Consider the following 24,351-nt stretch of genomic DNA (forward strand, 5'->3'; position numbering starts at 1 on the left):
CTGTGGTTGGTGGGTTGAGGTGGCAAACAGTTGAGGGTTAGGTAAAGGTAAAAAGAAGCCGAGTTTATCATTTGCTGGCATAAAATGAGGAAAATAGAGTGATAGCGGTAGTAAGTAATGATTGGAATTAAATGTGGGCATGAGGAAGGTATTGAGTGGGGAGAAAGTGTGGTTAGTAAGAAAGAGAAGAATGGTGCTTAGAATGAAGTAGATATATAATATTGGGGAAGAAGTTTAGCTAATTGTCATTCTTTAGTTTTTAGTTCTAAATTTTATCTTACTAAGTTATGTATACTCATTACTTTCATTTTCAGATACTTTGAGGCAGGAATCAGAACCGAAATGCTTAACAACTGAGCACCGAACCTAAAGGAAATAAAAAATTACTATTCAAATTGAGATATAATAGTATAACAAAATAGTGGTAGAACTTTCGTGCATTTAGTTATGTTTGTAGAATTATTTTGAGCCTAGAATTGTATCTGTTGTAATGAGACTCGCTTACCTTATGGTTAATGACTAAGAAAATGAGTTGAATATTCTAAATACATTATTTGATACAGGATAGTGAATATTTTATTTTAATATAATTAGAATAGGGCATGGGCTGACTAAGAGAATTAGTTGAATATTTTAGATATATTGTTTGATACAAGATAGTGAATATTCTATCTTAATGTAATCTGAATAGGGTATGAGCTGTCACAAGAAACCCCTCTCATTTTTTTATGACCATAAAAATAACCCCTAGTATCATTTTTTTTTCCTTAGCATAAAAATAATCTCCTTGTAAAAGGAAAATTGGACACGGTCCGGAACTAAAAGTAGTCTTAATTTTTTTAAAAATTTTTTTATTAGATTTTATTGAATTTAGAAATTTAAAATATATTTATTAACATATAATAAAAATACAAATATATTTATACTAATAATAAATTTAAAATATATATATTGAATCAAATTTGAACAAGTTCTAAAAGACTAAATCTGAATCTGATTCAGCTTGGAATAAATGCTTTAGTGAAAAATAGTATATGATTGAGTTTATGCTAATTGAATTAGGTGCAAAATATGATCTTTGTAAAAAAAAAAAAAAAAAAAAAACGAACTTTTGATCAGGTTACATACCACACATGTTACGCTAGCATTTCCCCAATCAAAAATTACTAGAAATGCGCGCCAAACTGATGCGATCACAGCTCATCATCATCGTGCCGCGTCACCGACCTTGAACTGTTAAGCAAATATTCTCTCTTTTGTGCATTTCAAAATTTAGAACAACTCTCGAAACGTACGACATTACGCCTTCACTTTTTGTCTTGGCCGACTGATCAACATATTATTTTTTGTCCTTTTTCTCCTCAGCTAATATTTTTATTTTTATTTTTATTTTTTAATTTTAACCGCGTTCTTTTACTTATTTGAGGGTTTATACTTATCGTTAGAAAAAATAATAAATTATTAAATTAATTTTAAAATCTAGTATTTGTTATTATTTATTATCTAATATCTTTTAATTATAATTTTGTTTATAATATTTTTTATTTATTTTAAATATTTAAAATTTTTTATTTCCTAATATAAAAGTTTAAATAACTAGATAATATTTATAATATTTTTTAAAAATAAAAAAATTATTTGATTAATTAAATTAATAAATTGATAATAGCAAAATAAAATTATTTGCATTAATTTTTTACTTTAATAAATTTTTTCAAAATATATTTTTTAGTTTTTTTAAACATCAAAATGATTTTGATTATTTTAGTTTTTTTTATTAAACTAAAAATAAAATCTATTTGAAAAAAAAAATAATAGTGATAAAATTGTAACAAAAAATATTATAAATTAAATTGTAATAAATATTAAAATTTAAAGACTCGTTTAATAATTTATCAAATATAAATTACTAACAAAAGAATAATTCAGTGGTTAAAATTTTTATATTTTATTTTAAAATTATAAATTTAAATTTTAATATATAAAATTTATTATTTTATTAATATATTGTGCGCTGATGATTGCCGATTTATAATATTTGATTCAGTGAAATCGATAATTAATTTATTAATGTGTTAGTAAGTTGTAAAGACCTGGAACTTAAAAAAAAATAAAGTCATTAATTAAAATGCGGAAGCGAAATAATAAAGTTTAGAGTTTACATTCCTTACACAGTAATTTAAAATACACAATAAGGTTACGAGAATGTCTATTCTAAAAAAAATTATGAAAATAAATGAAATAAACAAAAAATCAATAATTGAGTATTTTATGACTACCTTCACTAACTTTTGAAGGGAGTTCGGGTGGTGAACTTATTCACAACCCTCTTGTTGATGGGGATCTAGATCTTGGTCATTTTGATATGAAATAATTAATGAAATGGTGAGTTACACTAGCTTAGTAAGAATATCACACTACTCACCGATACAAAAACTAAAGGTTGGTAAAAATTATAAAAATAACAAATGGAGCTCTTGATTTAAGTAAATTCATTTATCATAAGAAAAAACTATTTATTGCATATATTTACTGTTGCGAGATTTCTAAAATCGACCTATAGAGATACAATAATTCAAATAACATTCTAATTTTATTTTCAAGTGATCAATAGCAACCACTTTCTATTTTTATTTGTCTACTAGTATCATTGGGAGCTCATAGGATGTCCCACTATACGTGAACTAATATTTAATATTGTCAACGAACTGGCTGTCTCCATATTCCGTCCGGTATGAGCGCCAAAAATATCATCTCTCAATACACCGTCCGAAATGAGGGTAAATCGGGTCGTCTTCATTCACCGTCCAGTATGAGCGACAAAAATATCATTCCTCGATTCCGGTATGAGGTAACATTCACGGTAGGATTCTCTATGTACCATATCCATCCATCATCTCTTAAGATATCAAGTAAGATTACCATTCATTAATTTACGTGACCAATCAAATTTTCGTTTGCACATTAATTTTTAATTTTACAACTTGACCGTAAATCACGCAAGACAAGCATTTTAGTATATCATCATGTATTTAAAGTTGTAAATTCAACCATCAGTTAAACATGAAAAATATAGAACTAACTAGTTCTGGCTCCATTAGTAACTTGTAATTATTGTAGCGCCCGGAGAAAAGGGGTCGAAAAAAAAAAAAAAGAGAAGCCACGTCAGCAATCCCGGCCAACCGGGGCCTGCCACGTGGCAAGACCACGTCACTCCGGAACGGGCCACGTTGGCGATCCGCGTGAGCGCGATCGGACGGCCCAGATCAATCGCGCGATCGGACGACCCAGATGCAATCGCACGGACGGCCCAGATTCAATCAAAAATGGACGACCCAGATTAAAACAAAATGGACGGCTGAGATCAAAGGGCAAGGGGTTATAAATAGAACCCCCACACCAGACCACAAACCCTAGCCGCCTGCCGCTCGCTAGAGAAGACGAACCAGAAGCCGGCCGCCGCCACCCGCCGCCGCACCGGAGGAACTTCCGACCGCCGATCGAGGTAAATTTCGTACCCCCGACTCGTTTTTCCACGCTGATTCCTCCTGTGGCCAAATCGGAGCCAAAATCCTGGCCAAACGGCCGGAATACACGGCCGAAGCCCAGCGGCGCCGCCGCGCCCCTTCTCGGTTTTTGCCTCCGATGAGGCCCTTTCCGGCCTCCGTTTGATGCAATTTTTATATCACCGTGATCACCATTCTTTTCTCTACAGGTTGACCAGAGCCGAATCACCAAAACACGAACCTCGCCGGAGAGCCGCCGCACCCAAGAGCGCCGCCGCCGGTAAGCTCCGTTTTTCCGTGATTTTTTGGCCCCCCGAGGGCCCTAGGGTTGTTTCCTCACAGGGACCGATGCGAGTGTGGCCGAATTCGGCCGGAAACGGCCGAAAACAGCCAACCCGAGGCGACTCGCCGCCGTCAGCGGCGTCGCCGTCGCCGGAGCACGGCGGAGCCGCCGTGCCGGAGTTGCGATTTGGGCCGAAAGGGGCCCTGGGCCTAATTTGGGATTTTTTTTGGAACACGTGCAGGTACTAGTAGTGCGTTTCAGTTCCCCGAGGAAAATTCAGGGAAAATTAGGGACAGCCTGCAAGCGCACTGCGAAGCCGTGTTTGGACCCCGAAACGAGTAAGGACCCCTCACCCTATTTCCTATCACGGTATTAAAGTTCAAAATGATAAAACGGTATTTCTTGAATTAACGAATGTGTGAAATTGCTTAAGGTTGCTAATGGAGCCCGAGTCTAGTGTGATTGATGATTTACTGTTATTTGGCCTGTTTTACAGCTTTAAATACAGTATGAGGTTTGATGTGTTTATTTTATAGTTTCGTGTGCATATATTACGTTTTTATTGGTTATGGGTTGAATGACTGAAAAACTGATACCGTATGTTGTCTGTTTGGCATGAATTACGATTTGCTTGTTTAAAATGTGAATTGATAATGCTTACTGAGGAAGAGGAAAATGAAAGATTGTGTAGACTGATAATTGTATGATGGGATCGGCCTGACTAGATATCCTGGGAGATGGTAGACGGACCGGGTCCGTAGGGAACCCTACCGGGATTGTGGTCTCACATGCCGGACGGGGTATGGAGATCTTATGTGTTTTGGCACCCATACCGGACGGGGTATGGGGACGGCCCGTTTCACCCTCATACCGGACGGGGTATTGAGGTTTATGGTTTTGGCGCCCATACCGGACGGGGTATGGGGACGGCCCGTTTCACCCTCATACCGGACGGGGTATTGAGGTTTATGGTTTTGGCGCCCATACCGGACGGGGTATGGGGACGGCCCTGGAAACTGATTATGAATGTTAAAGGTTAACGGGTAGCGGGACCCCTATGGACCCCCATGGATACTAGTAGGCTGGTAAATGAGAAAATGATATGTTGTATAATGATTGAATTACAAAAGGCGTGATAAGTGCTATGTTTTACAGCTTATATTATTCCATGATTGTGATAATGTTATTGTTTTTCTTATATTGTTTCATGAATTCCACCGAGGTAAGTGGATGGTAAAGGTTTTATCATAAATAAAAGGATTTGTTGTAAATCATGCTCCATTGGTCTTTTGTGTTTTTCTACCCACCTTTACCTCCGTGACGGTGAGATATCGTGATGTTCTTACTGGGCTAGTGTAGCTCACTCCTTATTTAACCATTTCAGATTAGGAAGACATAGTTCCCGAGCCCGTTCCGCAGGAGGACGACGAAGGGGATGCCTAGAGACTCTGTAGTCATACTCATAGTTTTATTTTCGAGTTTCTTTTTTAGTTAGTTTAATCTTTTATATTTTAAGTACGTTTTTGGTTTTCGTGTAAGGGATGTTAACTGAAATTTTGATCTCGCTTTCGCATTTTATGTGTTTAAATACTCATTTCATTTTAACATTTCCGGGGCCGTTACAATTATTCTCAAAGTTTTTAAATTACACAGAATATCATATTATCGATTATTAAGCTTCAATTCCATAATAGAGAATAAATAATATGAGAGATTCTTACCCGAATCGGTATCCGAAACATCGAACTTTCTATTGTACCTACTGGCGGTCCTCGTATTTCTTAAATTTTTCTGCGAAGATTAAAACACGTTTCACGTACCAAAAAATACCATAAAAAAATCTAAAATCGGTGTTAAAAACCTTTTACGGCCAATTTTTAAATTCCGGCACGGTGGTACCGCCGTGAACGACGGCAGTTTGCCTCAGCCTTGCTATTTTCAGTCAATTTTGGCTGATTTCGACTGATTTTATATCCATCCCTACGAGAAAACACGTTTGGGGGCCTCAGTTGGCCGAAAAAAAAATCAAAAAATGAAAACCTACTGACAGTAGAATTTTCTGGTGCGGCAGCTCCGCCGGCTCACCTCCGCGGTTGGACGTTTTTCTTTGGTCAACCTCTAGAAAATAAAACAGTGAACATAATGGTATAAAAAATCACACAAAACGGAAAACGAGAAGGGGCTCATCGGAGGCGATTTTGGGTTTTGTCTATGGCAACACCGTTGGGCTTTGGCAATGATTTTCGGCTCACTCACCATTCCTTTTGTACTGATTTGGCCATGGGGGTGCTCGGAATTAAATTCTGAGCGGATATGAAAATTTTTACTTTTTTTGGTAGTCGAATGTGGCTCCAGCGCGGTGGGGGGCGACGGTCGGCTCCCGCATCCGGCGACTAGTCCTTCTTCTCCGACGAGAGACTGACGGTTAGGGTTTGGGTTCGATGTAATGCGAGATATTTATACTCGTCTCGTGTTAATCTGAACCATTTATCGCGTTTGATCTCGACCGTTTGATCGCGTTTAAAGAAGAAATGAATTTAGCTCGTTCATCGCGATTTGATCTCGACCGTACGATCGCGTTTAAAAAAAATAAATATGAGCCGTTCATCGTGTTTAATCGCGATTATCTGATCGCGCATGAGGAGGGAACAAATTCGGACCATCCATGCGCGCGGGAACGCTTCCGGACCGTCCGATCGTAGAGCACGCGGATCGCTAGTGTGGCCTCCCGCGTGACACCGAGTCAGCGTACCTTGCCACACGGCGCACTCTGGTTTGTCGGGACTGTTGATTAGGCGGTCTTATGTGACGTAATTTTTCTTAATTGCGTTTTAACTCATAGTTCTGATTTTTCTTTCAAAAATATCATCCGAACATTAATTTTCACTATTTTTTAAAAAAATTATTTTTAATTTCATCCATAATTTTTTTTTTCTTAATTTTATATTAAATAAAAATTTATTAATTTTTAAAATTAAAATTTTTATATATTTTTTAAAATTTAAAATTAATACCTGTCCAAATTCCGGATCCGGATATTATATAAGTTATGATGACTAAATGATTAAATTTATTAGAATTTATTAGCACATTTATTAGAATTTTTTAATTAAAATAATTACAACTTATAAAAAATTTAATATATATATATATAAACACACACTATTAAATACCTTGCCTTATACGAAGGGATTGCAAAATCTAAATGATTAAAGCAATGTCCTTGTCTTATTACCATGCTCCTTCAATTTACGCGTTTTTTTCCGTTTTCATGGTTTACAAATATTAATTTCCATGTTTTAAATAAATAAATTAATTGCTTAATTTCAAATGTTTTTTGTAAGTTTTTCTCAAAAAGGTTTTTTTTTTCTTTTTTTTTTAAATTTTGATAATATTAATCAAACTAATATATACTCATAATATATAATAATTATTAAATATTTGTTTATTAAGCGACTTTATTTTGTTCATGACTAATAAATTTTGTTCATAACCGACACCATTTTGCTCCCTTTACCCCTTTTATTCAATAAATTTGTTAAATAATTATGAAATTAATAAAATTAGTTAAAATTACTAAAATAAATAAACGTTAGTGTGTTCAATTAAAAAACTGATTCAAATAGTAAAATCTAATCAAATTTATTTTTATTGTTCTAGTAGAGTGTAAATTTTTATTTTTATTTATCTTGTAATGATAAAATTTAAATATTTAACACAATATTTTTTAATATTAATATTGTTAATAATAGCTATAAAGATATAACTTTTAAATTTTTTATACGCTCGTAAGTTGGGATTTCGACTCAAAAAATTACTGAATATTCTTTTCTTTCTCATCTAGGAAGTATCTTTACCCGTGCGTTTCTTTTTTTACCAGTCCCCGGTACACATGCCAGGGGGATTTATCTTGTTTTTGAAAATGCAAAAGGGAGACGACTAGTAAAAAACACTCCCAAATTTACTGCTCTTTCAGCTCACCAGATCCAATAACAGAGCGGTAAACAGTGAAATTCGAGTTAAAAAGCTAAAACAAAGAATCCGGAAGCCGGAAGTGTTTTTCAAATACGAGAGAGACACAGAAGAATGCCGTTACTTAAAAGGACAGAAACCCCATCAGAGGGGTCCTGAAGACACCCGGGACGGAGAAGAGAATCGACTGACCGACCGACGCCGTTTCGGTCTGGGATTGACATCGGTTGTTTCGATCGATCGCGCTTCTTTTTCTCTCTGGATTTGTTCGCTGATCTCCGTTTTTTTCACTCTGAAAACAGTTGAAGAGAATTTGACTTACTCATTTTCCAGATTTTCAGGTGGTTTGAGAAGTTCTTCTTGCCTTCTACTATCTGTGGTTGAGAAATTATTGCCTGTTTGTTTTATCTGTTTGGATTCAGCCTAATTTTGATCTGCGTTGTTTGGATGTGTTTTCTCTTTCAGTTTTTTCTTCTTATGTGAATCGTCTTGGAATTGGATCTAATGTTTGGCTTTTGAATTCTGTTCAGTCACCTTAAATTTGTTGAATTATTCATGTAGGTTACAGTTCAGGGCTTTGAGTCAATCCTAAACCCGATTGTGTTTCGAAGTTGACCAACTTTCGTATCTCTTTCTTTGTCGCTCTTTTATCTATCGATCAATCAATATCTGTTAATTTTATGTGTTACTAGAAGACAACGAAAAAAGTTACCCTAGGTGATTCTTGAATTGGGTTCGACGAGGTTTTATTCTATATGTTCATTTTGGGTTTTTCTTTTACTCTTCGTGGAAATGTTATATGGAAACTTCTTAATTTAGAACTTCAGTGTTTGTCTTTGAATTTTCTCGGCATTATTAAGATTAAGTTCGGATTTTGCTGTTGTTTGATGTATTTCACTATCAGTTTGTTGGAACATTATTCTTGCAGGTCAGTGTCATTTTCCTTCGCTCCGAAGGATGATTTCACCGTATTGACTAGTCCATATTATAGTTGGTTATGGATGTCTGATTCATTACAATCTAATTTTAACTTAATTAGAGATAATGTCTTTCATGTTACCTTTTCGATTTTCTTTACCAATTTCTTAATCCATAATGCCATTTTGTTGTGGAACATGGTTAAATATGGGCTCGTATCTTGCAAGTTAATTAATATTAGGGTTCTCTATTGCGTTTTTCCTTCTTCATTTACCGCTATTTGTGGCTGAAGAAATACTTTTTCAGTCAGTTTCATTACCTTTCAACGTTACAACTAGTTAGCTGAATGTACAAGCAAAACATTTCTCTTTCCGCTTCATATTGAAGAGTATCTGATCCAATACCAGGGGCTTCATCTACAGGTGACGTGGAGAGAAACCTTTTCTTTCAGAATTCCATAGTCTGCGCTGTACTGGATTGATGTGCGATGCAAAGATCACGTAGAGCTCTTCTGCAACGAAGAGCTTTGGAGAAGGCTAATACTGGAAGAAATCACTTGTACAAAGTTTCTCTGTCCTTGGTTTTTGTTTTATGGGGTCTTGTTTTCCTTTTGAGCTTATGGATCAGTTATGGCGACAGTTACAGAGGTAAGATTGCAATAAAATACTCTAAGCATGCATTTCAGTTTCGTAAATAAGAGACCAACCTCTCTTCTTCCGCCGCCCCTTTTAAGAGAAACTTTGTTTAAAGATTGCTCTTCCTTGTTGATTTTGTCATGTCCATATTGTCCTTTGTCCATTTTCCTTGCCCAGGAAATCTAATGAACTCGTGTGATTCATTTTCTGGTTATTCTTCCTCACTGCCTGCTTAGTTTTCATCAGACACTAATCGCTTTGTTTAAATATAGATGCGTCTGCAGTGCCTCCAGTTGGTTCGTCAACTTGGCATGGATCTCAGCTGGCACAAAAATATGCTGGTCCTGCTGATAGAAATCCATCAAAAGAAACTGAATGTCCTAAGTACAATGAGGATTCTTGTGCAAAAGTCGATGAAAATAAAGGTTCCAGAAGTGGTGAACCAGTTGCCCATGAAGGAAACACAAATCATATGGTTGACCATGCCATGTCAGGCACTAACTCGGAGGGGACTGCTCTGAAGTCTGATAGGCTGTCTCGTGCTGTGCCACCTGGACTTGATGAATTCAGGACCAAAACATTCAGTTCCAAAAGTAAATCTGGAACCGGACAGGCTGGGAGTGTAATACACAGAGTGGAGCCTGGTGGGAAGGAGTATAATTATGCTTCTTCTTCAAAGGGAGCGAAGGTCTTGTCATTTAACAAGGAAGCCAAGGGTGCTTCTAATATCCTATGCAGAGACAAAGACAAGTACCTTCGAAATCCATGCTCTGCAGAAGAAAAATATGTTGTTATGGAACTTTCGGAGGAAACTTTAGTAGACACAATCGGGATAGCAAATTTCGAACATTATTCTTCTAATTTAAAAGATTTTGAGTTGCTTGGCAGTCTGGTTTATCCAACAGAGACGTGGGTTAGTCTTGGGAATTTTACTGCTGCAAATGTGAAGCATATTCAGAAGTTTGTTCTCCAAGAGCCAAAATGGGTGAGATACTTAAAGTTAAATCTATTGAGTCATTATGGGTCAGAATTTTATTGTACACTAAGTGTTGTTGAAGTCTATGGGGTGGATGCTGTTGAGCGCATGCTGGAGGATTTGATATCTGCTCAAAACAATTTATTTGGACCTCAAGAAGGAACTGGTGACAATAAGCAGGTATCTTTCCCATCAGAGTCCACCAAAAGTGATGTACATTCTCAAGGATTGTATGAAGAAGTGGAGTCTGTTTACTCGGTGGAAAGTTCAATTACTAAACATGATGTTGGGAAGACGAATAATGTTCTTGATCCTGTTGAGGAAATTCATCATCAACAGGCCAGTAGGATGCATGGGGATGCTGTTCTTAAAATACTAATGCAGAAAGTCCGGTCCCTGGACATAAATTTGTCTGTGCTGGAGAGATACATAGAAGAGTTGAATTCCAGATATGGGAATATAGTAACAGAATTTGCTAAAGATATTGAAGAAAAAGTTGTACTGTTAGAAAGGATAAGATCAGATGTAAAGAATACTTTTGATACTCAGGCAAACATGGTATGTGACTTTATGATTTAATTTGGTTTTGGGTGTTTGGTTTCTTTCCTGTTTTCCCTTTCAATTCCTTATGTTATCCTCTTTTCAGGCTAAAGATGTTGGTGAACTTATTGCCCAGAAATCGCGTGATTCTTCTGAGTTACTTACTCTGCGCGGGGACATTGCTCTTCTCAGGTTTCTCGATCTCCTTATCTACTAATGGCAAATTTTCTTATATGATGGAAGTATTTTGGTGAAGCAATCTAATTATCACAGCATACATGTTTATTTGAGTTTGTTCTATACCATTTATTGCTCTTTTTGAAATTTCTTTACGAAATCTCTTTTAATAATTAAAGGAAATGAAATAATTGTCCGGGGGACTTCAAGATCTATTTGTTTAAAACATATTCATTGCCAATGGTAGCTTATTAAAAAAAAATTGAAAGGGTATAACAGGATACCATTCCAAAAAAAAGGGCAACTATGAAGATTGAAGGTCAAAGCTGCAAGAATAATAGGTTTTTCTGTTTGTAGAGTACTTCGTCTATGAAATCTTATGATTTCGTCCACCTACAGTAATTTTTGAATAGGTAATGGCATATATGAAAATAGCCTAATTATTCTTATCTACCAAGTATGAAACATTCATAATTAGATTGTTTTAAGTTGATTGGCTTCTTTGTTAAAATTTGCAAGGAACATTGGGAAACGATTGGCAGGGACGATATGAAAAGAAGAGTGGAATATGAAAAAATATTGATTAATTGCTGGGAAATTGGAATATCTAATCCCTAACATACATCTCCTCTCCTGAAACAAAGGGGTTTGGTGTAGACCTAGGATTTCTTTTTTCTGCACCTTTGAAATTTCTTGTTCCTTATCTATGCGAAGGTGTTAATTATTGTGCTAAAATTTTTACAGGTTTAAGGTTGAAAAGATGGAGGAGAGTCATTCATCGATGGAGAACAAAGGTATCGCAGTGTTTCTTGTAAGCTTAAGTTTTGGAATCTTGGCTCTCACGAGGCTTTTCGTAGATATTTTGCGGTGTATCTATATAACATTTTGTGTTCAAAGAACGGAGAAAACCAGGAAATTTTGTTGTATAAGCTCTTCCTGGATTTTCTTACTATTGAGCTGTACCGTTACCATTTTCTTACTATCAGTATAGAGTTCTTACCCCTCCATGGATGGCAGTTTATAGAAATGTGTGGAAATATCTTGAGTACTCTACCAAGCTGGTAGAACGTGATTAAATTAAACTTGTCTTCCTTTTAATTTTTGAAAGGTAATTCCATATTGTAGATTTGGTGGGTGAATTGATGAGCCTGTTGATATTCAGACATTTCATTCACATCTTAATTCATCTGAAAATTAGTGAGAAGTGGGAGTGTGTATACGTAGGATATAGCTGTTCTCAAATATCAGGTTTCTGGGGCGTTGCCCTGATGTCAGAACAACGATTTCAGGCTAAACTTGAACTCCATTAATTTTCTTCCGCCTGATATTTTTTTTGCTTATAATCTTCAATTTCGGTTTGTTGCCTCTCTTAACATTTGTTCTATTATATGTTCTACAGCTATATATATACGCACACACACAGTTTTCTTCTGAAGTATTGTCATTGCAGGGTGTAGTAATGTTTTTCATTGTCCATTTATTTATTTATATTGCCTGTTGTCTGGTTATTGCCTGCATAGGACATGAATTCCAACTCAAAAAATGAATGGTCTTTTATTCTTTATTGAGATGCTCGGAATAAGGCTCAGATTTCATTTATCGACCAGTCCTGAAATAACCTTATATTATTTTGGCTATATATTTTTACTGAACCGGTCTCTTATCTCAAAACGATTAGTGTTTCCTCGGCTAAAGTAAGTTCATGCTATTAGTAACTTTGTGAAGTTAAACAGTGGCATGAAGTTTAAGAATTTTTAATTACTAGATTTAAAATTTTCTGAAAGTTAAGTTTGCAATACAGTTGAAATTTAAAAACTTTGATGGATTATTATGTAGAAAGAGTCTCAAGCTGAATGATATTTTAAGTTATAATGTATTTCAATTTAATCGAAATGATAAAGTGCGATGTGAAATACTCAATAAAAATACGTTTAAAGTTTTTTATTTATGGTTAAAGTTGCAGAAAATTGAATTTGAATAGATAATAGGTTCTGTAGAGAATTATTATTACTATTAGGGCAAAGTACATAATTGTCTCTTAAATTATGGTTGTATTATAACTTAAAATATTAGTTCTTTTAACGGGCCAATACTTTGCTTTTTTAATTATTTTATACAAAACTGTTAATTTTTATTTCAAATAATTATATATAATATAAAAAGTACAGAATCTAGATTGGAATAATACCAAATTATAAGAGTATCGTTGTAATTTACTTTTATTCTTATTATTATTTATTATATCAGAGTCAAAGTACGTAATTGTCTCTTAAATTTTGGTTCCATTATAATTTAAAATATATAATTTTTGTAACAACCCAATACTTTAATTTTTAATTATTTTATATAAAACTGTTAATTTCTAGTAAATGTATGTTTAAACATGAACGTTTAAATTTAAAATTAAGAAGAAATAAAAAAATGTAAAATATCATACATAAAATTAATATTTTTATTTAAAATAATGAAAACTGAATTATATATATAGTATAAAAATTACAGAATTTAGATTGGAATAATACTAAATTATAAGAGTATATTTGGAATTTATTATTATTATTATTATTTATCAGGAGGGCATAAATAAGTCGATTTTTTTTTTTTTTTAAATCGAGAAATTTTGACGTTTTTGTAGATTCAAGATTTCATAAATTGTAAAAAAATCCGATTATTATTATTAAAGAACCAGAACCGAAACGAAAATCAGGCGAGGCCAGGAGAGTATATATATACATGTAAGTACCTCGTGGTTAACATATGGCGGTGAGACACGGCACAAAGGTACGGGAAAGACACATCTCTCCAGAAGCTTCGCGACCCCTAAAACGCGCACAACTGAACTCCTCCCTGAAGCCTCACTCTCGTTCAATCGACTGCGAGCAGAGGACGTGTTGTGTTTGATTCATAAGCCGATTATATATACATACATATATAATCAAAGACAATCTTAACTGTGATTTCTCTATTATAATAACTAAAAAATGTTCAAGAAGGCAGTCGAGGCCAAGTCTCATCAAAGGCTCTCAGGCGCAGACAGGAAGAAGCTCAAGCGCAACCTCCGCGACAAGTTCCCTCGAGCTTCCGATGCCGACCTCGACGTCTTACTCCCGCCTAAGGTCCGTTCTCTACGATTTCCTGTTTGTGTAGAACTCGTGTAGGAAATGCATGTATTTCTCTTTTAACTTATATTTTCGAAGTTCCTATGATTTTTTTTAGGCTTGGTTTATTTTTGTAGTTCATATGATGACTTTAGGCAGACTACATTGATTCGAATTAGGAAGAGGGCTTTTCTTTGGTCCTACAGATTTTGGATATTTACATCTTGAAGTCAGATGTTGGCTGTGTTTCGTTCTGAGTGGTTTTGTACTAAAACCGTTGTGTTGTAGCTTCTGTCCGGATTTACAATCTTGTTGTAATAGATCTTTAGACTTGCCCTAAATTGTTTTGTATGTGCAGGTTAGTTATGATACATATCATTGTCTATATAGGTTTTTTGGGAATGAAATTGACATTATTAGGATAAGAAAAAGAGAAAGTTTATCAATGAAGGATGAGAGAACCTCCTAAAATGAAGCAAAAGACAAACAATAATCAATAAAGAAAGCAACCAATCTCTTGGCGGAGTAGCCAAATAGATATATATATGTGTGTGTAGACGTATTCATGTATAGATATACATATATATGCACGATTTCTGCATCATCTATCTATAGTTTATATCCAAATTCGTGTGCCTGATATTTATACGAATGGCATCAATGCGACTGACTATTTAATGTCATTATTAGTTTACTAAAATTATAGGGGTTTGGTTTATTAACCTATAAATGGTGTTTACTAGGTTATAGAAGATTATTTTTACTAGGTGATGTTAGAGGATTCCGTTTATTAGTTTATTGATAATAAGTGGTTAAATAGGTTAGTGCCATTTTGTTCACCTAAAATTCTATGTATTGAAAAGGTAAGTCTGTAATATATGGCATTATTTATGAATTTAGAAAGTAAAATTTCGTTGTGGTGTATGCTATTGCAATTTCAAGGTAAAAAATGGGGTTGCTTCCATAGGAAACCTTGGATAAAGTTGAGCCTACACATTATGGTTCAAGATAAATTCATGAAAAAGTGGGATTTCTTTAAGATATACTCTAGCATTTAGAGATTGGTTAATTAGTGAAGATACATGTACTCGATATAGTGTCCGAGAAAGGGACCCAGCTCCTAGCCTTACTAAATGGTGATTCAAGATGGATTCTACACCTTACAATTAAACAAAGTTTAGAACTACTTTGTGATAACAGTACCATAAGGCCACAAAGATCAGTGCACCAGTTGAGGTGCAATAAAGTTGAAATTCGCTTGTTGCTCCGGACGATTGCCAAATTTGAAAAAAGAATAAGAGGTTATTATGTATTTCTCAGAAACCCTCACCCAGATTCTTTCATTCAAGATTTCTTGGCCCGCTACTGGTTAACCGTGTGGACTAGATCCAATTTGAATCGAGTCTCTTAGCCATTGTTTTCATAATTGGTAAAATGAATGCCTTAGAGATATACACCAGTCAGCCAAAGAATGATGGAGAGAGTCCTGAAATGAGTGCTAAATACTTCTAAAAAAAATCTTTGAGTTCTTAGTGAAGTCATGAGCCTCGGCATGTGGCTTCCATACCCAAGTGGTCGTATTAGGTCTCTTAGCCATTGCCTGTGAGAAATGACACGGTTTTTTGACCCATTCTTCTGAAAAAGTGTTTATGGGATCTGTACCTACCAAATTCTTTTCTTCTGGTTCCAACAAAAAAATAAACAACTCCTCTTTCCAAACAACAAACACAAAAAAACTTGCAATAGTCAAGTAATTAGGTTCTTTTCTTTTTTGTTGGAATCAAAATAGAACATAGAAAGATAGTTGTTTGAATCAGTTCAGCTCATCAAAATTTATTAGTAATTTATTAGTATAAGCAGGAAAGTTTGTTCTGATTGCACTGAAGTTGAAGAATCAAAGAATCTATCTGCAGATGAGGATAATTCAAAAAGTTTTGATTAAATTGTAATCCAAGTAGAAAAAACAATCAAATGACGGTTTATCTATGACAGAAATAGAAAAACAGATGAGTTGTGCTTTGTCTTCTCTGTTTTGCATAACAGGTTTTCTAGACAGTCTCATAGCAATCTGCAAAGAGTTCCATAAGAAAATTTTAGGGATCTAAAGCTGTAATGGTACAATATGTTTTTGCTATAGAATCTTATTTCAGATGGCAGGTGAATTATGATAAGTTGGAATAATTTTGAATAGATTTTATCTTCTCATGTATTATAATAAATACAAAAAATTATTGTAGCAAAGTTTTTTTTTTCTTTTGTGAGAAAATAGCAAAGTTAATTTAAAGTGCTAATAACTGAAAAAATGATATTATGTCTAGCAAACATGTCTAGGTTCAAGATATATGTGTATGGATTTTGGTGACAGTAGTGCCTAATGACAGTTCTTGAATATTTAAACTGTTGATGATTTGCAGCAACTGCTTACTGCCTTTTGTGACAGGGATAGGAAAGGAAGTTAGATTTCTTAAATTAGATTCTTCCAGATATATTTATCTACCTTTCCTTATTGAAGACACGAGAACGGATTGATTTTATTTTATATAATATTCTTTATTAATTATATTTACTCATTACTATTAGAAGGCATAAATGTGATTATGTTTACTTAACGTGAAGAAATTTCTATGCAGGCAGAGATAACAGTTGCAAAGTTTCAAAATCGAGTACAAGTGTATGGGATAGAAGGTGGCTTGCCCATGGTTTTTGATATTGATGGGCGAGGAACTGAGATATACCCAACTGGTATATGATGATTCTTAGTATTTGAATGTATTAGAAATGAAGGATTACTGGTTGAAATGTATTTAGGGTACACTTCTGTGCAGCTCATTTTTATTTTTCCATTTATGAATCCATTGTACTTTGCTCAACTTCGAATTGTTGAATGAGTGATGCTTAACGGTTAATCATGCAGTCTGAAAAGTGTGTTACTTACCGCTGACAAAAATAATGGCACAAAAACAACTAGTTGATCCTTGTATTTTGTATTCATCTTTTGCCGCTCATGACAATTTTTGTAATAAAATAGATTTTGAGTTAATTTTGTTATATATGCTTTTAGTTGCTCAAAAAAATGTTTTTACTGGTTAGAATCATAGTTTTATTTCAAGCTTATTGACAGAGTTTTACAATTAAGAATGTTTATGTTGTTTGTTCTTTTTTCATGTTTGGGTTATGCATTTGCTTTCTATGTTTTAAAGACTGGTGTTTTGCTGCACTATTTCCTAGCTTTGCTGTTGTTTTTCCCCATGTTTTGTGTTCTTAACATTTTTATTGTCTTGTCATGTAGTTTTTGCTCTTTGGAAGGTCCCTGAACTCTTGCCTTCTTTCATGCTGAAGGGGGGCGAGGTTTCTAGATATATCATAGGAGGCGCGGACTTGATGTTCCCTGGTATTAGTATCCCCGTTGAAGGTTTGCCTTCATTTTTGGCTGGGGAACCTTGGGCAGTAAAAGTTCCTGGCAATCCAGCACCAATAGCTGTACGTTCTTTGAATCCCGATATTCCTTTTCATCCTTGCTAGTCTTCATGCTTTTTGCACATTCTACTATAGTGAGGCCTGATATTGAATATTTGATTAGCACCACCATTTGTATTAGTGAGAGGATTTGACTTATGCAGGTTGGAGCTACTACTATGAGCAGTACAGAAGCACTGAAAGCTGGTCTGCGTGGGAAGGCTTTGAGGATAACTCATTATTACCGTGACTTCCTTTGGCAAGTATAGGTGGAAACTTAGTTACTTTTCGATTGGTGAGGAACATTGATGCTGACATGCTTTAAGAACATTTTGCAGGGAATCGGTTGAGGGCCATTACGTGCCAAATACAGGGTTTTTAGAAGATGTTGTGTTTGAGGATCCTGTTTTAGTTTCATCATCTCAAGGTCTTGATTCATGTGAAGATGCTGCTGATGCTTCAGAGGATCCGGAGAACAACATTAAAAATGAAGAAGAAGGTGAATCCGAACCAAACACTGTCTCAACCACAGAAATAGATGCTAAGAGTGGCATGGCAGAAGAAGCAATTGCAAATGTGGGTGATATCAAACTAGAAGATGATGCTTCTGCTAATGAAACTAATGTCGAGGAGCCGCTTGCTCTCTCTGTTGAAGATGTGGATGCATATTTAGACAAATGCCTTCTCCAAGCTTTGCATACAACAGTAAAGGACAAGGACCTCCCGATGCCTGGAAGTACATTATGGTAAGATAACTCCACTAACGCTGACTGACTCTCTCTCTCTCTCTCACACACACACATGCATGCACACAATAATTGGGTTTGCATGCACCGATGGACATGATGGGAAACCCATTAATGCAGTCTGGAATTATAATTGAAAAGTATAATAAATGGTTGAAACTCTCCTGTTAGGAAAAGTGTGGGGAGGGATCCTCTGGTTGACCTCCATCGAGTTCTATCTTACTGATTGTTCAATTTTAAGTAAAAGACAGTTTTAAGCAACATTTGAGGGACTCTTGGTTAAATCTTGTAAAAGTTAAAAGTAAATATTCAAGCAGGTTGTTCCTATCAAACCACAACTCATGTCTATTTTGCGAAATGCTTGATATGTCCTGGGTTATTGAGGCATGAATCAGAAGCAAAGACTTGCCTACATACTTTTGGAGATTGGTTTTTGCTTTGTGAAGTTCTAATCATCGGAAGAGTTTTTGTTGGATGTTGATGCACCATTTAATCGATCTTTATTTTCTGTGCAAGCATGCTCTAACAGAAGTTGTTGCTTCCATGTGATCAATGTCAGGTCAAATCATGTATTACCTTGTAGGCCTTCAAATGTGACGCTAGATATTAAGAAATCATCTCACAAGAAATTGTCGAAATGGTTGCAAGCTAAAGCATCTGTAGGACTGGTATGTCCTCTACCGTTTCTCTTAGTGCTCATAGAGACATGTAACCCAGGCTGCAGTTTTCTTTTCCTTTTGCGGAATAGAAACAGCAGAATCTTCTTGGTGGTTTATTAATAAGAGAAGTCTTGGTTCCTGCTTCACTCACTAGAGATATCTTGAGTTCTGTTGATAACTTGAAAATCTCTTGCATATGGGCAACTCCTTGATGCACTTTTTTTTTTATAATTAATCTTTCTACTTTCTTCTCTCTAAAAAGAAAAGAGAAGTCAATTCCAGCAGTGTAGGCCAGAGCTGTGCATTATCTGCTCTTCTTGTGTACTTAAACTAGAAGATTTTGTGATTGGCCCTTTATTTTTGAGACCTTGTTAGATGAACTGTTTGAGACTCTCCCCCCGCAAGGCATTATTCCTCAGTAAATTCAATTGGTTTTATCTGGTTTCTCAGAATCCTTCCTTTACATCCTCTGCTAATTTGCTATTTCCAAATTTGGACAGATTGCAGTGAAAGAGGACAAACATAAAAAGGAAGTTGTTTTATTTTCTGTTAATCGCAATCATCCAGACTATTTGTCATTCAAGCCGGAGATACGGAAAGTAGAGAAATCTGATCAGGTTGGTGATCATGCTACTAGTGAAAATCGATCACAAAAAATGCTTGAAGTGACAGAGATTTATAAACCCAGTGTGCATGTTAATCCGATTTTTGCTTCTGTTGGAGCTGATGGAGGGAGACTTTACAGTGCTTCAGAAGCTTCTGAGATTGTCTTCAAGTATGTTGAGAAAGAAAATCTCGTCAAGCCAACTAACAAGTCCATTGTGGTTCTCGATCCGACTTTATGTGATGCATTATTCAAAGGAGCTATAAAAAAGGGATCTGCATACCCCACAGAGATTCATAAGAAAGATTTAGGATCTGCATTTATTGGCCGGATGCAGGCCCACCATGTTGTAACTAGAGGTACTGATTCAGTTGTTCGTAAAGGCGCCATAAAAACAATTCAGATAATGACTGAACGAAGACAAGGTAACAAGAAAGTGACAAGGGTTTCAGGTACAGAGACATTCTTGATTGATGCCGAACCTTTGGCATCAGAGTTACAGAAGAAATTTGCTTGCAGTACATCTGTCGCAGAACTTCCAGGTATATGCATATTTCTGAATTATTGCTTTATTAAGATTTTCAGCTGGTATGGGAGGTTGCTTTGCTGCAACTACATAATATACATGTGTCTTGGAGTCTTGTGGTGACAATTTTATGTTTATATGTATATTATCCGATCTTTGTTCTTACTTGTTCTCCACCTACTGAAAAGAAGACATGTATCCGCACACACATACGTGCTACTACCTAATATATATGTGTCACGAATATTGCTGTATATTGTAGTATTGATAAAGATCTTGGGTTGTTGGTGAAGGGAGATATTGTAAAGATCTTTATTTCCCATCCTAGGGTCGCAGTGGTCAGTTGCAGGAAGAAGAGAGAAATTAGGATGGAAGGTCAGCAGAAGGGAGAGAGGAATAGAATAACTGGAGGAGGAAATTAGGTGTTCATGATGGTATGACAAAAATTTTATCACTCTCAAGAGATCCTGATTTCCTAATCCCAAATCCTCTTGTTTTTTCTATGTGAACATCACATAATAAGTAGTAATGGACATAATAGATTTTCTCCATAACTGGCGGTGCAGCTAGGTGTTATTTTCCATTTTAAAATAGTAAGGAATTGAAATTGGTCCTAACTACTTTCCGTTTTTTACATTTCCTAGCATGATAAGTGAGAATGAATGTGTTGGTGGAGTTAATAGATTTCTTCAACATCCTAACTAAATCATGGAGGATGTCTAATTTCAGCTAGAAGGTTTTAAGTGGTGGCTTTATGGTGAGATCCATGACAGTGAAGTTGTCAGATATTCTCGTAATCAGTTAAAATGTACATTGTGCATGCTCTTACTGGTCTGAATTTTTCACCAGGTAAGAAGGGGCAAGAAGTTCTTATTCAAGGCGGTGTGATTGATGATGTGGCAAAACATCTGGTTGGACAATATGGAATCCCAAAGAGATACATTGAAGTTCTTGACAAAACAAGGAAATAAGAAGTAAGTTTGTTTTATGGTCGTATCATATTTCATGTAGAGGCATGTGGTTTACATTCCCAGATTATATTTCTTTTGGAACATGTAGAGGTGTTTAGAAGTATGTGTTTTGTATGTTTCTGTTGCTTCTTATCCTTGAGGGGTGAGGGTGGTGGGCCGGGGTTATTGGAGTCTGGATAGGCTGAGCCTTTGAATTCTCTGTCTATTATTTGAATGTATTGTCAGCTGTTCTCTCACAGTGACAGCATTAATCCACCACCATAAAAGAGGAAACAAACAGAAAAAGAAAGGAATAAAAACAGTAGATGTGAGAGAACTGAGTTTTTATAGTATCGTCAAATTCTTTTTATTAGAAATATGTGTTTTATATGTTTCTGTTGCTTCTTTCCTCGAGGGGTGAGGGTGGTGGGCCTGGGTTATTGGAGTCTTGATAGGTTAAGCCTTTGAATTCTCTGTTCAGTTGTTCTCTCACGGTGACAGGCATTGATCCAACAACCATAAAAAGTAGAATAAGTAGAAGTTACATAGCTTTCACCAAAAAAACAGTAGATATGAGAGAATTGAGTTCTTTTAACATCGTCAAATTCTTTCTCTTAGAAGAAAAACATTTTAATTTTTTTCTTGTTAAAAAGAAAAAGTACTGATTTAGAATTTCAGCAGTATTCAGATTGGTGGTGCTAGCAAGGATGTGGCATGGAACAAAAACAGCCTTAATCGACATACTGAAATCCTAAAACTTATGCTGGATTTGGATTAGAGTTTTGGTCTTCTTGAACTATGTTTTATAGCAGGCAAGTAGAGAGTTTTTATGTGCAGACACCATTCTCTGCGGCGATGTATAAATGATGCTTGAAGTTATGTACTGATTTAGCTTGCAAGCAGACTGCTAAACCTACATATGTTTCCTAGGCTGGTTTAAATTTTTGTGCGTGCTCTTATTCATAGCTTGTACAGTTGTGACAATTATATGGATAGACAAGACTTGGGATGCCTTATTCGGGAGTATGCTCTTTTTAGATGATGAAGAAGTAAGACGCAAATATGGCATAGACCCAAATAACCATAAGAGTTCTATGAAATCAATTATGATGAAGCCGTTATTTGAGACCTCTCTCATATACATACATATATATATATATGTATAAACGTCCAATGGAAGTGTTTTTTTTTTTTTTTAAAGAAAGTTAGGAGAGTAAGTTATAATATATGTTTATAAATATATTATGTGTTTTATATTTTATATTATAGTTATAAATCTACATCTATATTTAATGTATATTACTATAATAATTTTTATATTATATAATTGTATCTATATATAATAATATACATATTTATTTATTATATAACTTTATTTGAAAACCATATATTTATATAGTTATTAATATTGATATATGACTAATAATTTAAATTAATTTTTTAAATAATTTCAAATTTCATAGTTATGTTTAGAACACGTAGTTCTTGTTTGAACATCATGAACTGTTAGTAATATATATTTTTACTAAAAACGCAGATTCCATTTTTAAGAAATAATAATAATTTTTTTATAATTATTCTTATATAACATATTTAATTAACAATTATTTCAACATCACTCTCACCACGAAGTACAGGTGTCCTAAAACCCCAACTTATTTTCCGAACAAGAAAACTGCAAAGAAAGTAACGCCAATAAATGTCTGCCCCCCCTGAACCCTCCATCAAACAGTCAAAAGAGGGAGAAAAAAGAAAAAAGACATAAAAAACTCGCATTCGACAGCCAAATTAAACCCAAAGAGCACGAAAATAATTAGTTTATTCGTCTCATTTACAACAAGATCAATGGCTTCCGATGAAATTCTTCACCTCCTGGATCAACAGAGACGACTCAGGAAACTCAGGAAATGCATAAAACGAATGAATGGCTTTCGGGTACTCCACCAAACGGGCCTCTTTTCCACACTTCTTCAACCCTTCGTAGTACCTCTTCTGCCACTCTTTCAACGGGTCAAATCCTCCGACAAACACTATTGTTGCCGGAAACTTCACCGGCGACAGATCCGCCGATCTGGGTCCAAACACATTCACCGCCGGATGGTCCCGGTCCGATCCCTCCGGCAAAAACGCCTTCCACATCCAGTCCGCACGCTCCATCGACACCAACGGAGATCCCACCAGCTTCTTCTCCGGCTCCGTCCTTTCTTCTCCGCCGAAAAAAGGCTGCAGCGATATCAGCCCAACCACATTAAGCTTGCTGAATTCATGATCGTTAGCTCTGATCGCCACGTGGTGCGCTATGTTGCCTCCGGCGCTATCTCCGGCGAGGAAACACCGGTTTAAATCGACGGGAATTGAGGAATCGAGCGTCGCGTCGATGAATTTCAAGACATCGATGCCATCTTCGTACTGGGATGGGTAACGGTGTTCTGGCGAGAGCCGGTAATTGACGGAAACGAAAACGGCGCGGACCTCTCGCGCCAGCCGTTGACACCAGTCATTGTAAACTTTGGAATTGGCGGCCATGAAAACAAAGCCTCCTCCGTGAAAGTAGACGATCACAGGAAGTGGGTCGGCGCCGCCGGTGCCATCTTCGGGTTTGACGGTGGGAGTAAAGAGACGGAACCAAAGGTTTCGCGTGGCGTCGACGGTGACGTCCGAGGAGATGACGCCGTTGATGGGTTTTTTGGAGGGTGAGGATTTGAAGTCGAAGAAGCTCATGAGACGACGGTTGACGGTGATGTTTGAACGGCGAGAGATGTCGACGGCGAAGGAGAGCATAGAGAGGAAAAGGTTGACCGACCATGGAAGGTCTGGTGATACTCGCTGTTCTTGATCAGCCATTTTACTGAACTGGTTTCTACTTCCTCTCCTCTCCAACCACTAGGAAATATGTATCCGGAAAAATGAGGTTTCCAACAGTCATGGCTCTGCGTTGGTCAGGAAGTTGCAGCCATTATAAAATATATACTTCACGTGGATATTTATTTAATGAAGATATATAAATGTAAATATATGGGGATGGGATAAATTATCACGTGATGCAGTTAGGGAGAGCAGTTAAAAGTTTTTATAAAATTGCAAATGAATTAACAGATGTTATTCCGAAATATTTGTTTTAATATAAAAACAAAAAATTAAATTATTAATGTAGTAGTGAGATTGTAATAATCAATTTAAATTTTGTTTCAGCAAAATATAATATATATTTTTTAAATTAATTTTTTTAGCAATTATTATTATTTTTTGTAATAAAAAAATTGACTTCATCAGTTAAAAAAAAAATATATTATTTTAAAAACACA

At 35.5% G+C, this 24,351-nt stretch overlaps 2 protein-coding genes and 1 pseudogene across 5 annotated transcripts; 2 read left to right on the forward strand and 1 right to left on the reverse strand.

The window, feature by feature from the left end:
• Positions 1 to 7,702: 7,702 nt before the first annotated feature.
• On the forward strand, positions 7,703 to 12,146 carry LOC110808451 (Galactose-binding protein). 2 transcript variants are annotated; one of them, XM_022033950.2, is made up of 5 exons: positions 7,703 to 8,102; positions 9,087 to 9,326; positions 9,587 to 10,848; positions 10,937 to 11,022; positions 11,752 to 12,146. In XM_022033950.2, exons 2-5 carry the CDS (start codon positions 9,167 to 9,169, stop codon positions 11,996 to 11,998), a joined length of 1,755 nt encoding a protein of 584 aa, XP_021889642.1. In that variant the 5' UTR covers positions 7,703 to 8,102; positions 9,087 to 9,166; the 3' UTR covers positions 11,999 to 12,146. The 2 variants fall into 2 exon arrangements, with proteins under 2 accessions (XP_021889642.1, XP_021889641.1); XM_022033949.2 differs by having other exon boundaries at positions 7,704 to 8,102; positions 9,102 to 9,326.
• Positions 12,147 to 13,690: 1,544 nt separating this feature from the next.
• On the forward strand, positions 13,691 to 22,062 carry LOC110808426 (eukaryotic translation initiation factor SUI1 family protein). 3 transcript variants are annotated; one of them, XM_022033919.2, is made up of 9 exons: positions 13,691 to 14,123; positions 16,736 to 16,847; positions 17,395 to 17,585; positions 17,726 to 17,820; positions 17,900 to 18,307; positions 18,867 to 18,975; positions 19,467 to 20,112; positions 20,946 to 21,070; positions 21,725 to 22,062. In XM_022033919.2, the coding sequence occupies exons 1-8, from the start codon at positions 13,989 to 13,991 to the stop codon at positions 21,065 to 21,067; spliced, it is 1,818 nt and encodes a 605-aa protein (XP_021889611.1). In that variant the 5' UTR covers positions 13,691 to 13,988; the 3' UTR covers positions 21,068 to 21,070; positions 21,725 to 22,062. The 3 variants fall into 3 exon arrangements, with proteins under 3 accessions (XP_021889611.1, XP_021889612.1, XP_021889610.1); XM_022033920.2 differs by having other exon boundaries at positions 21,735 to 22,062; XM_022033918.2 differs by having other exon boundaries at positions 13,692 to 14,123; positions 21,728 to 22,062.
• Positions 22,063 to 22,603: 541 nt separating this feature from the next.
• On the reverse strand, positions 22,604 to 24,006 carry LOC110808439 (putative carboxylesterase 18 pseudogene; annotated as a pseudogene).
• Positions 24,007 to 24,351: the final 345 nt, after the last annotated feature.

The sequence above is a fragment of the Carica papaya genome, chromosome 1, assembly GCF_054855325.1.
Source record: "Carica papaya isolate Zhongbai chromosome 1, ASM5485532v1, whole genome shotgun sequence".
In the NCBI taxonomy this organism is placed as follows: domain Eukaryota; kingdom Viridiplantae; phylum Streptophyta; class Magnoliopsida; order Brassicales; family Caricaceae; genus Carica; species Carica papaya.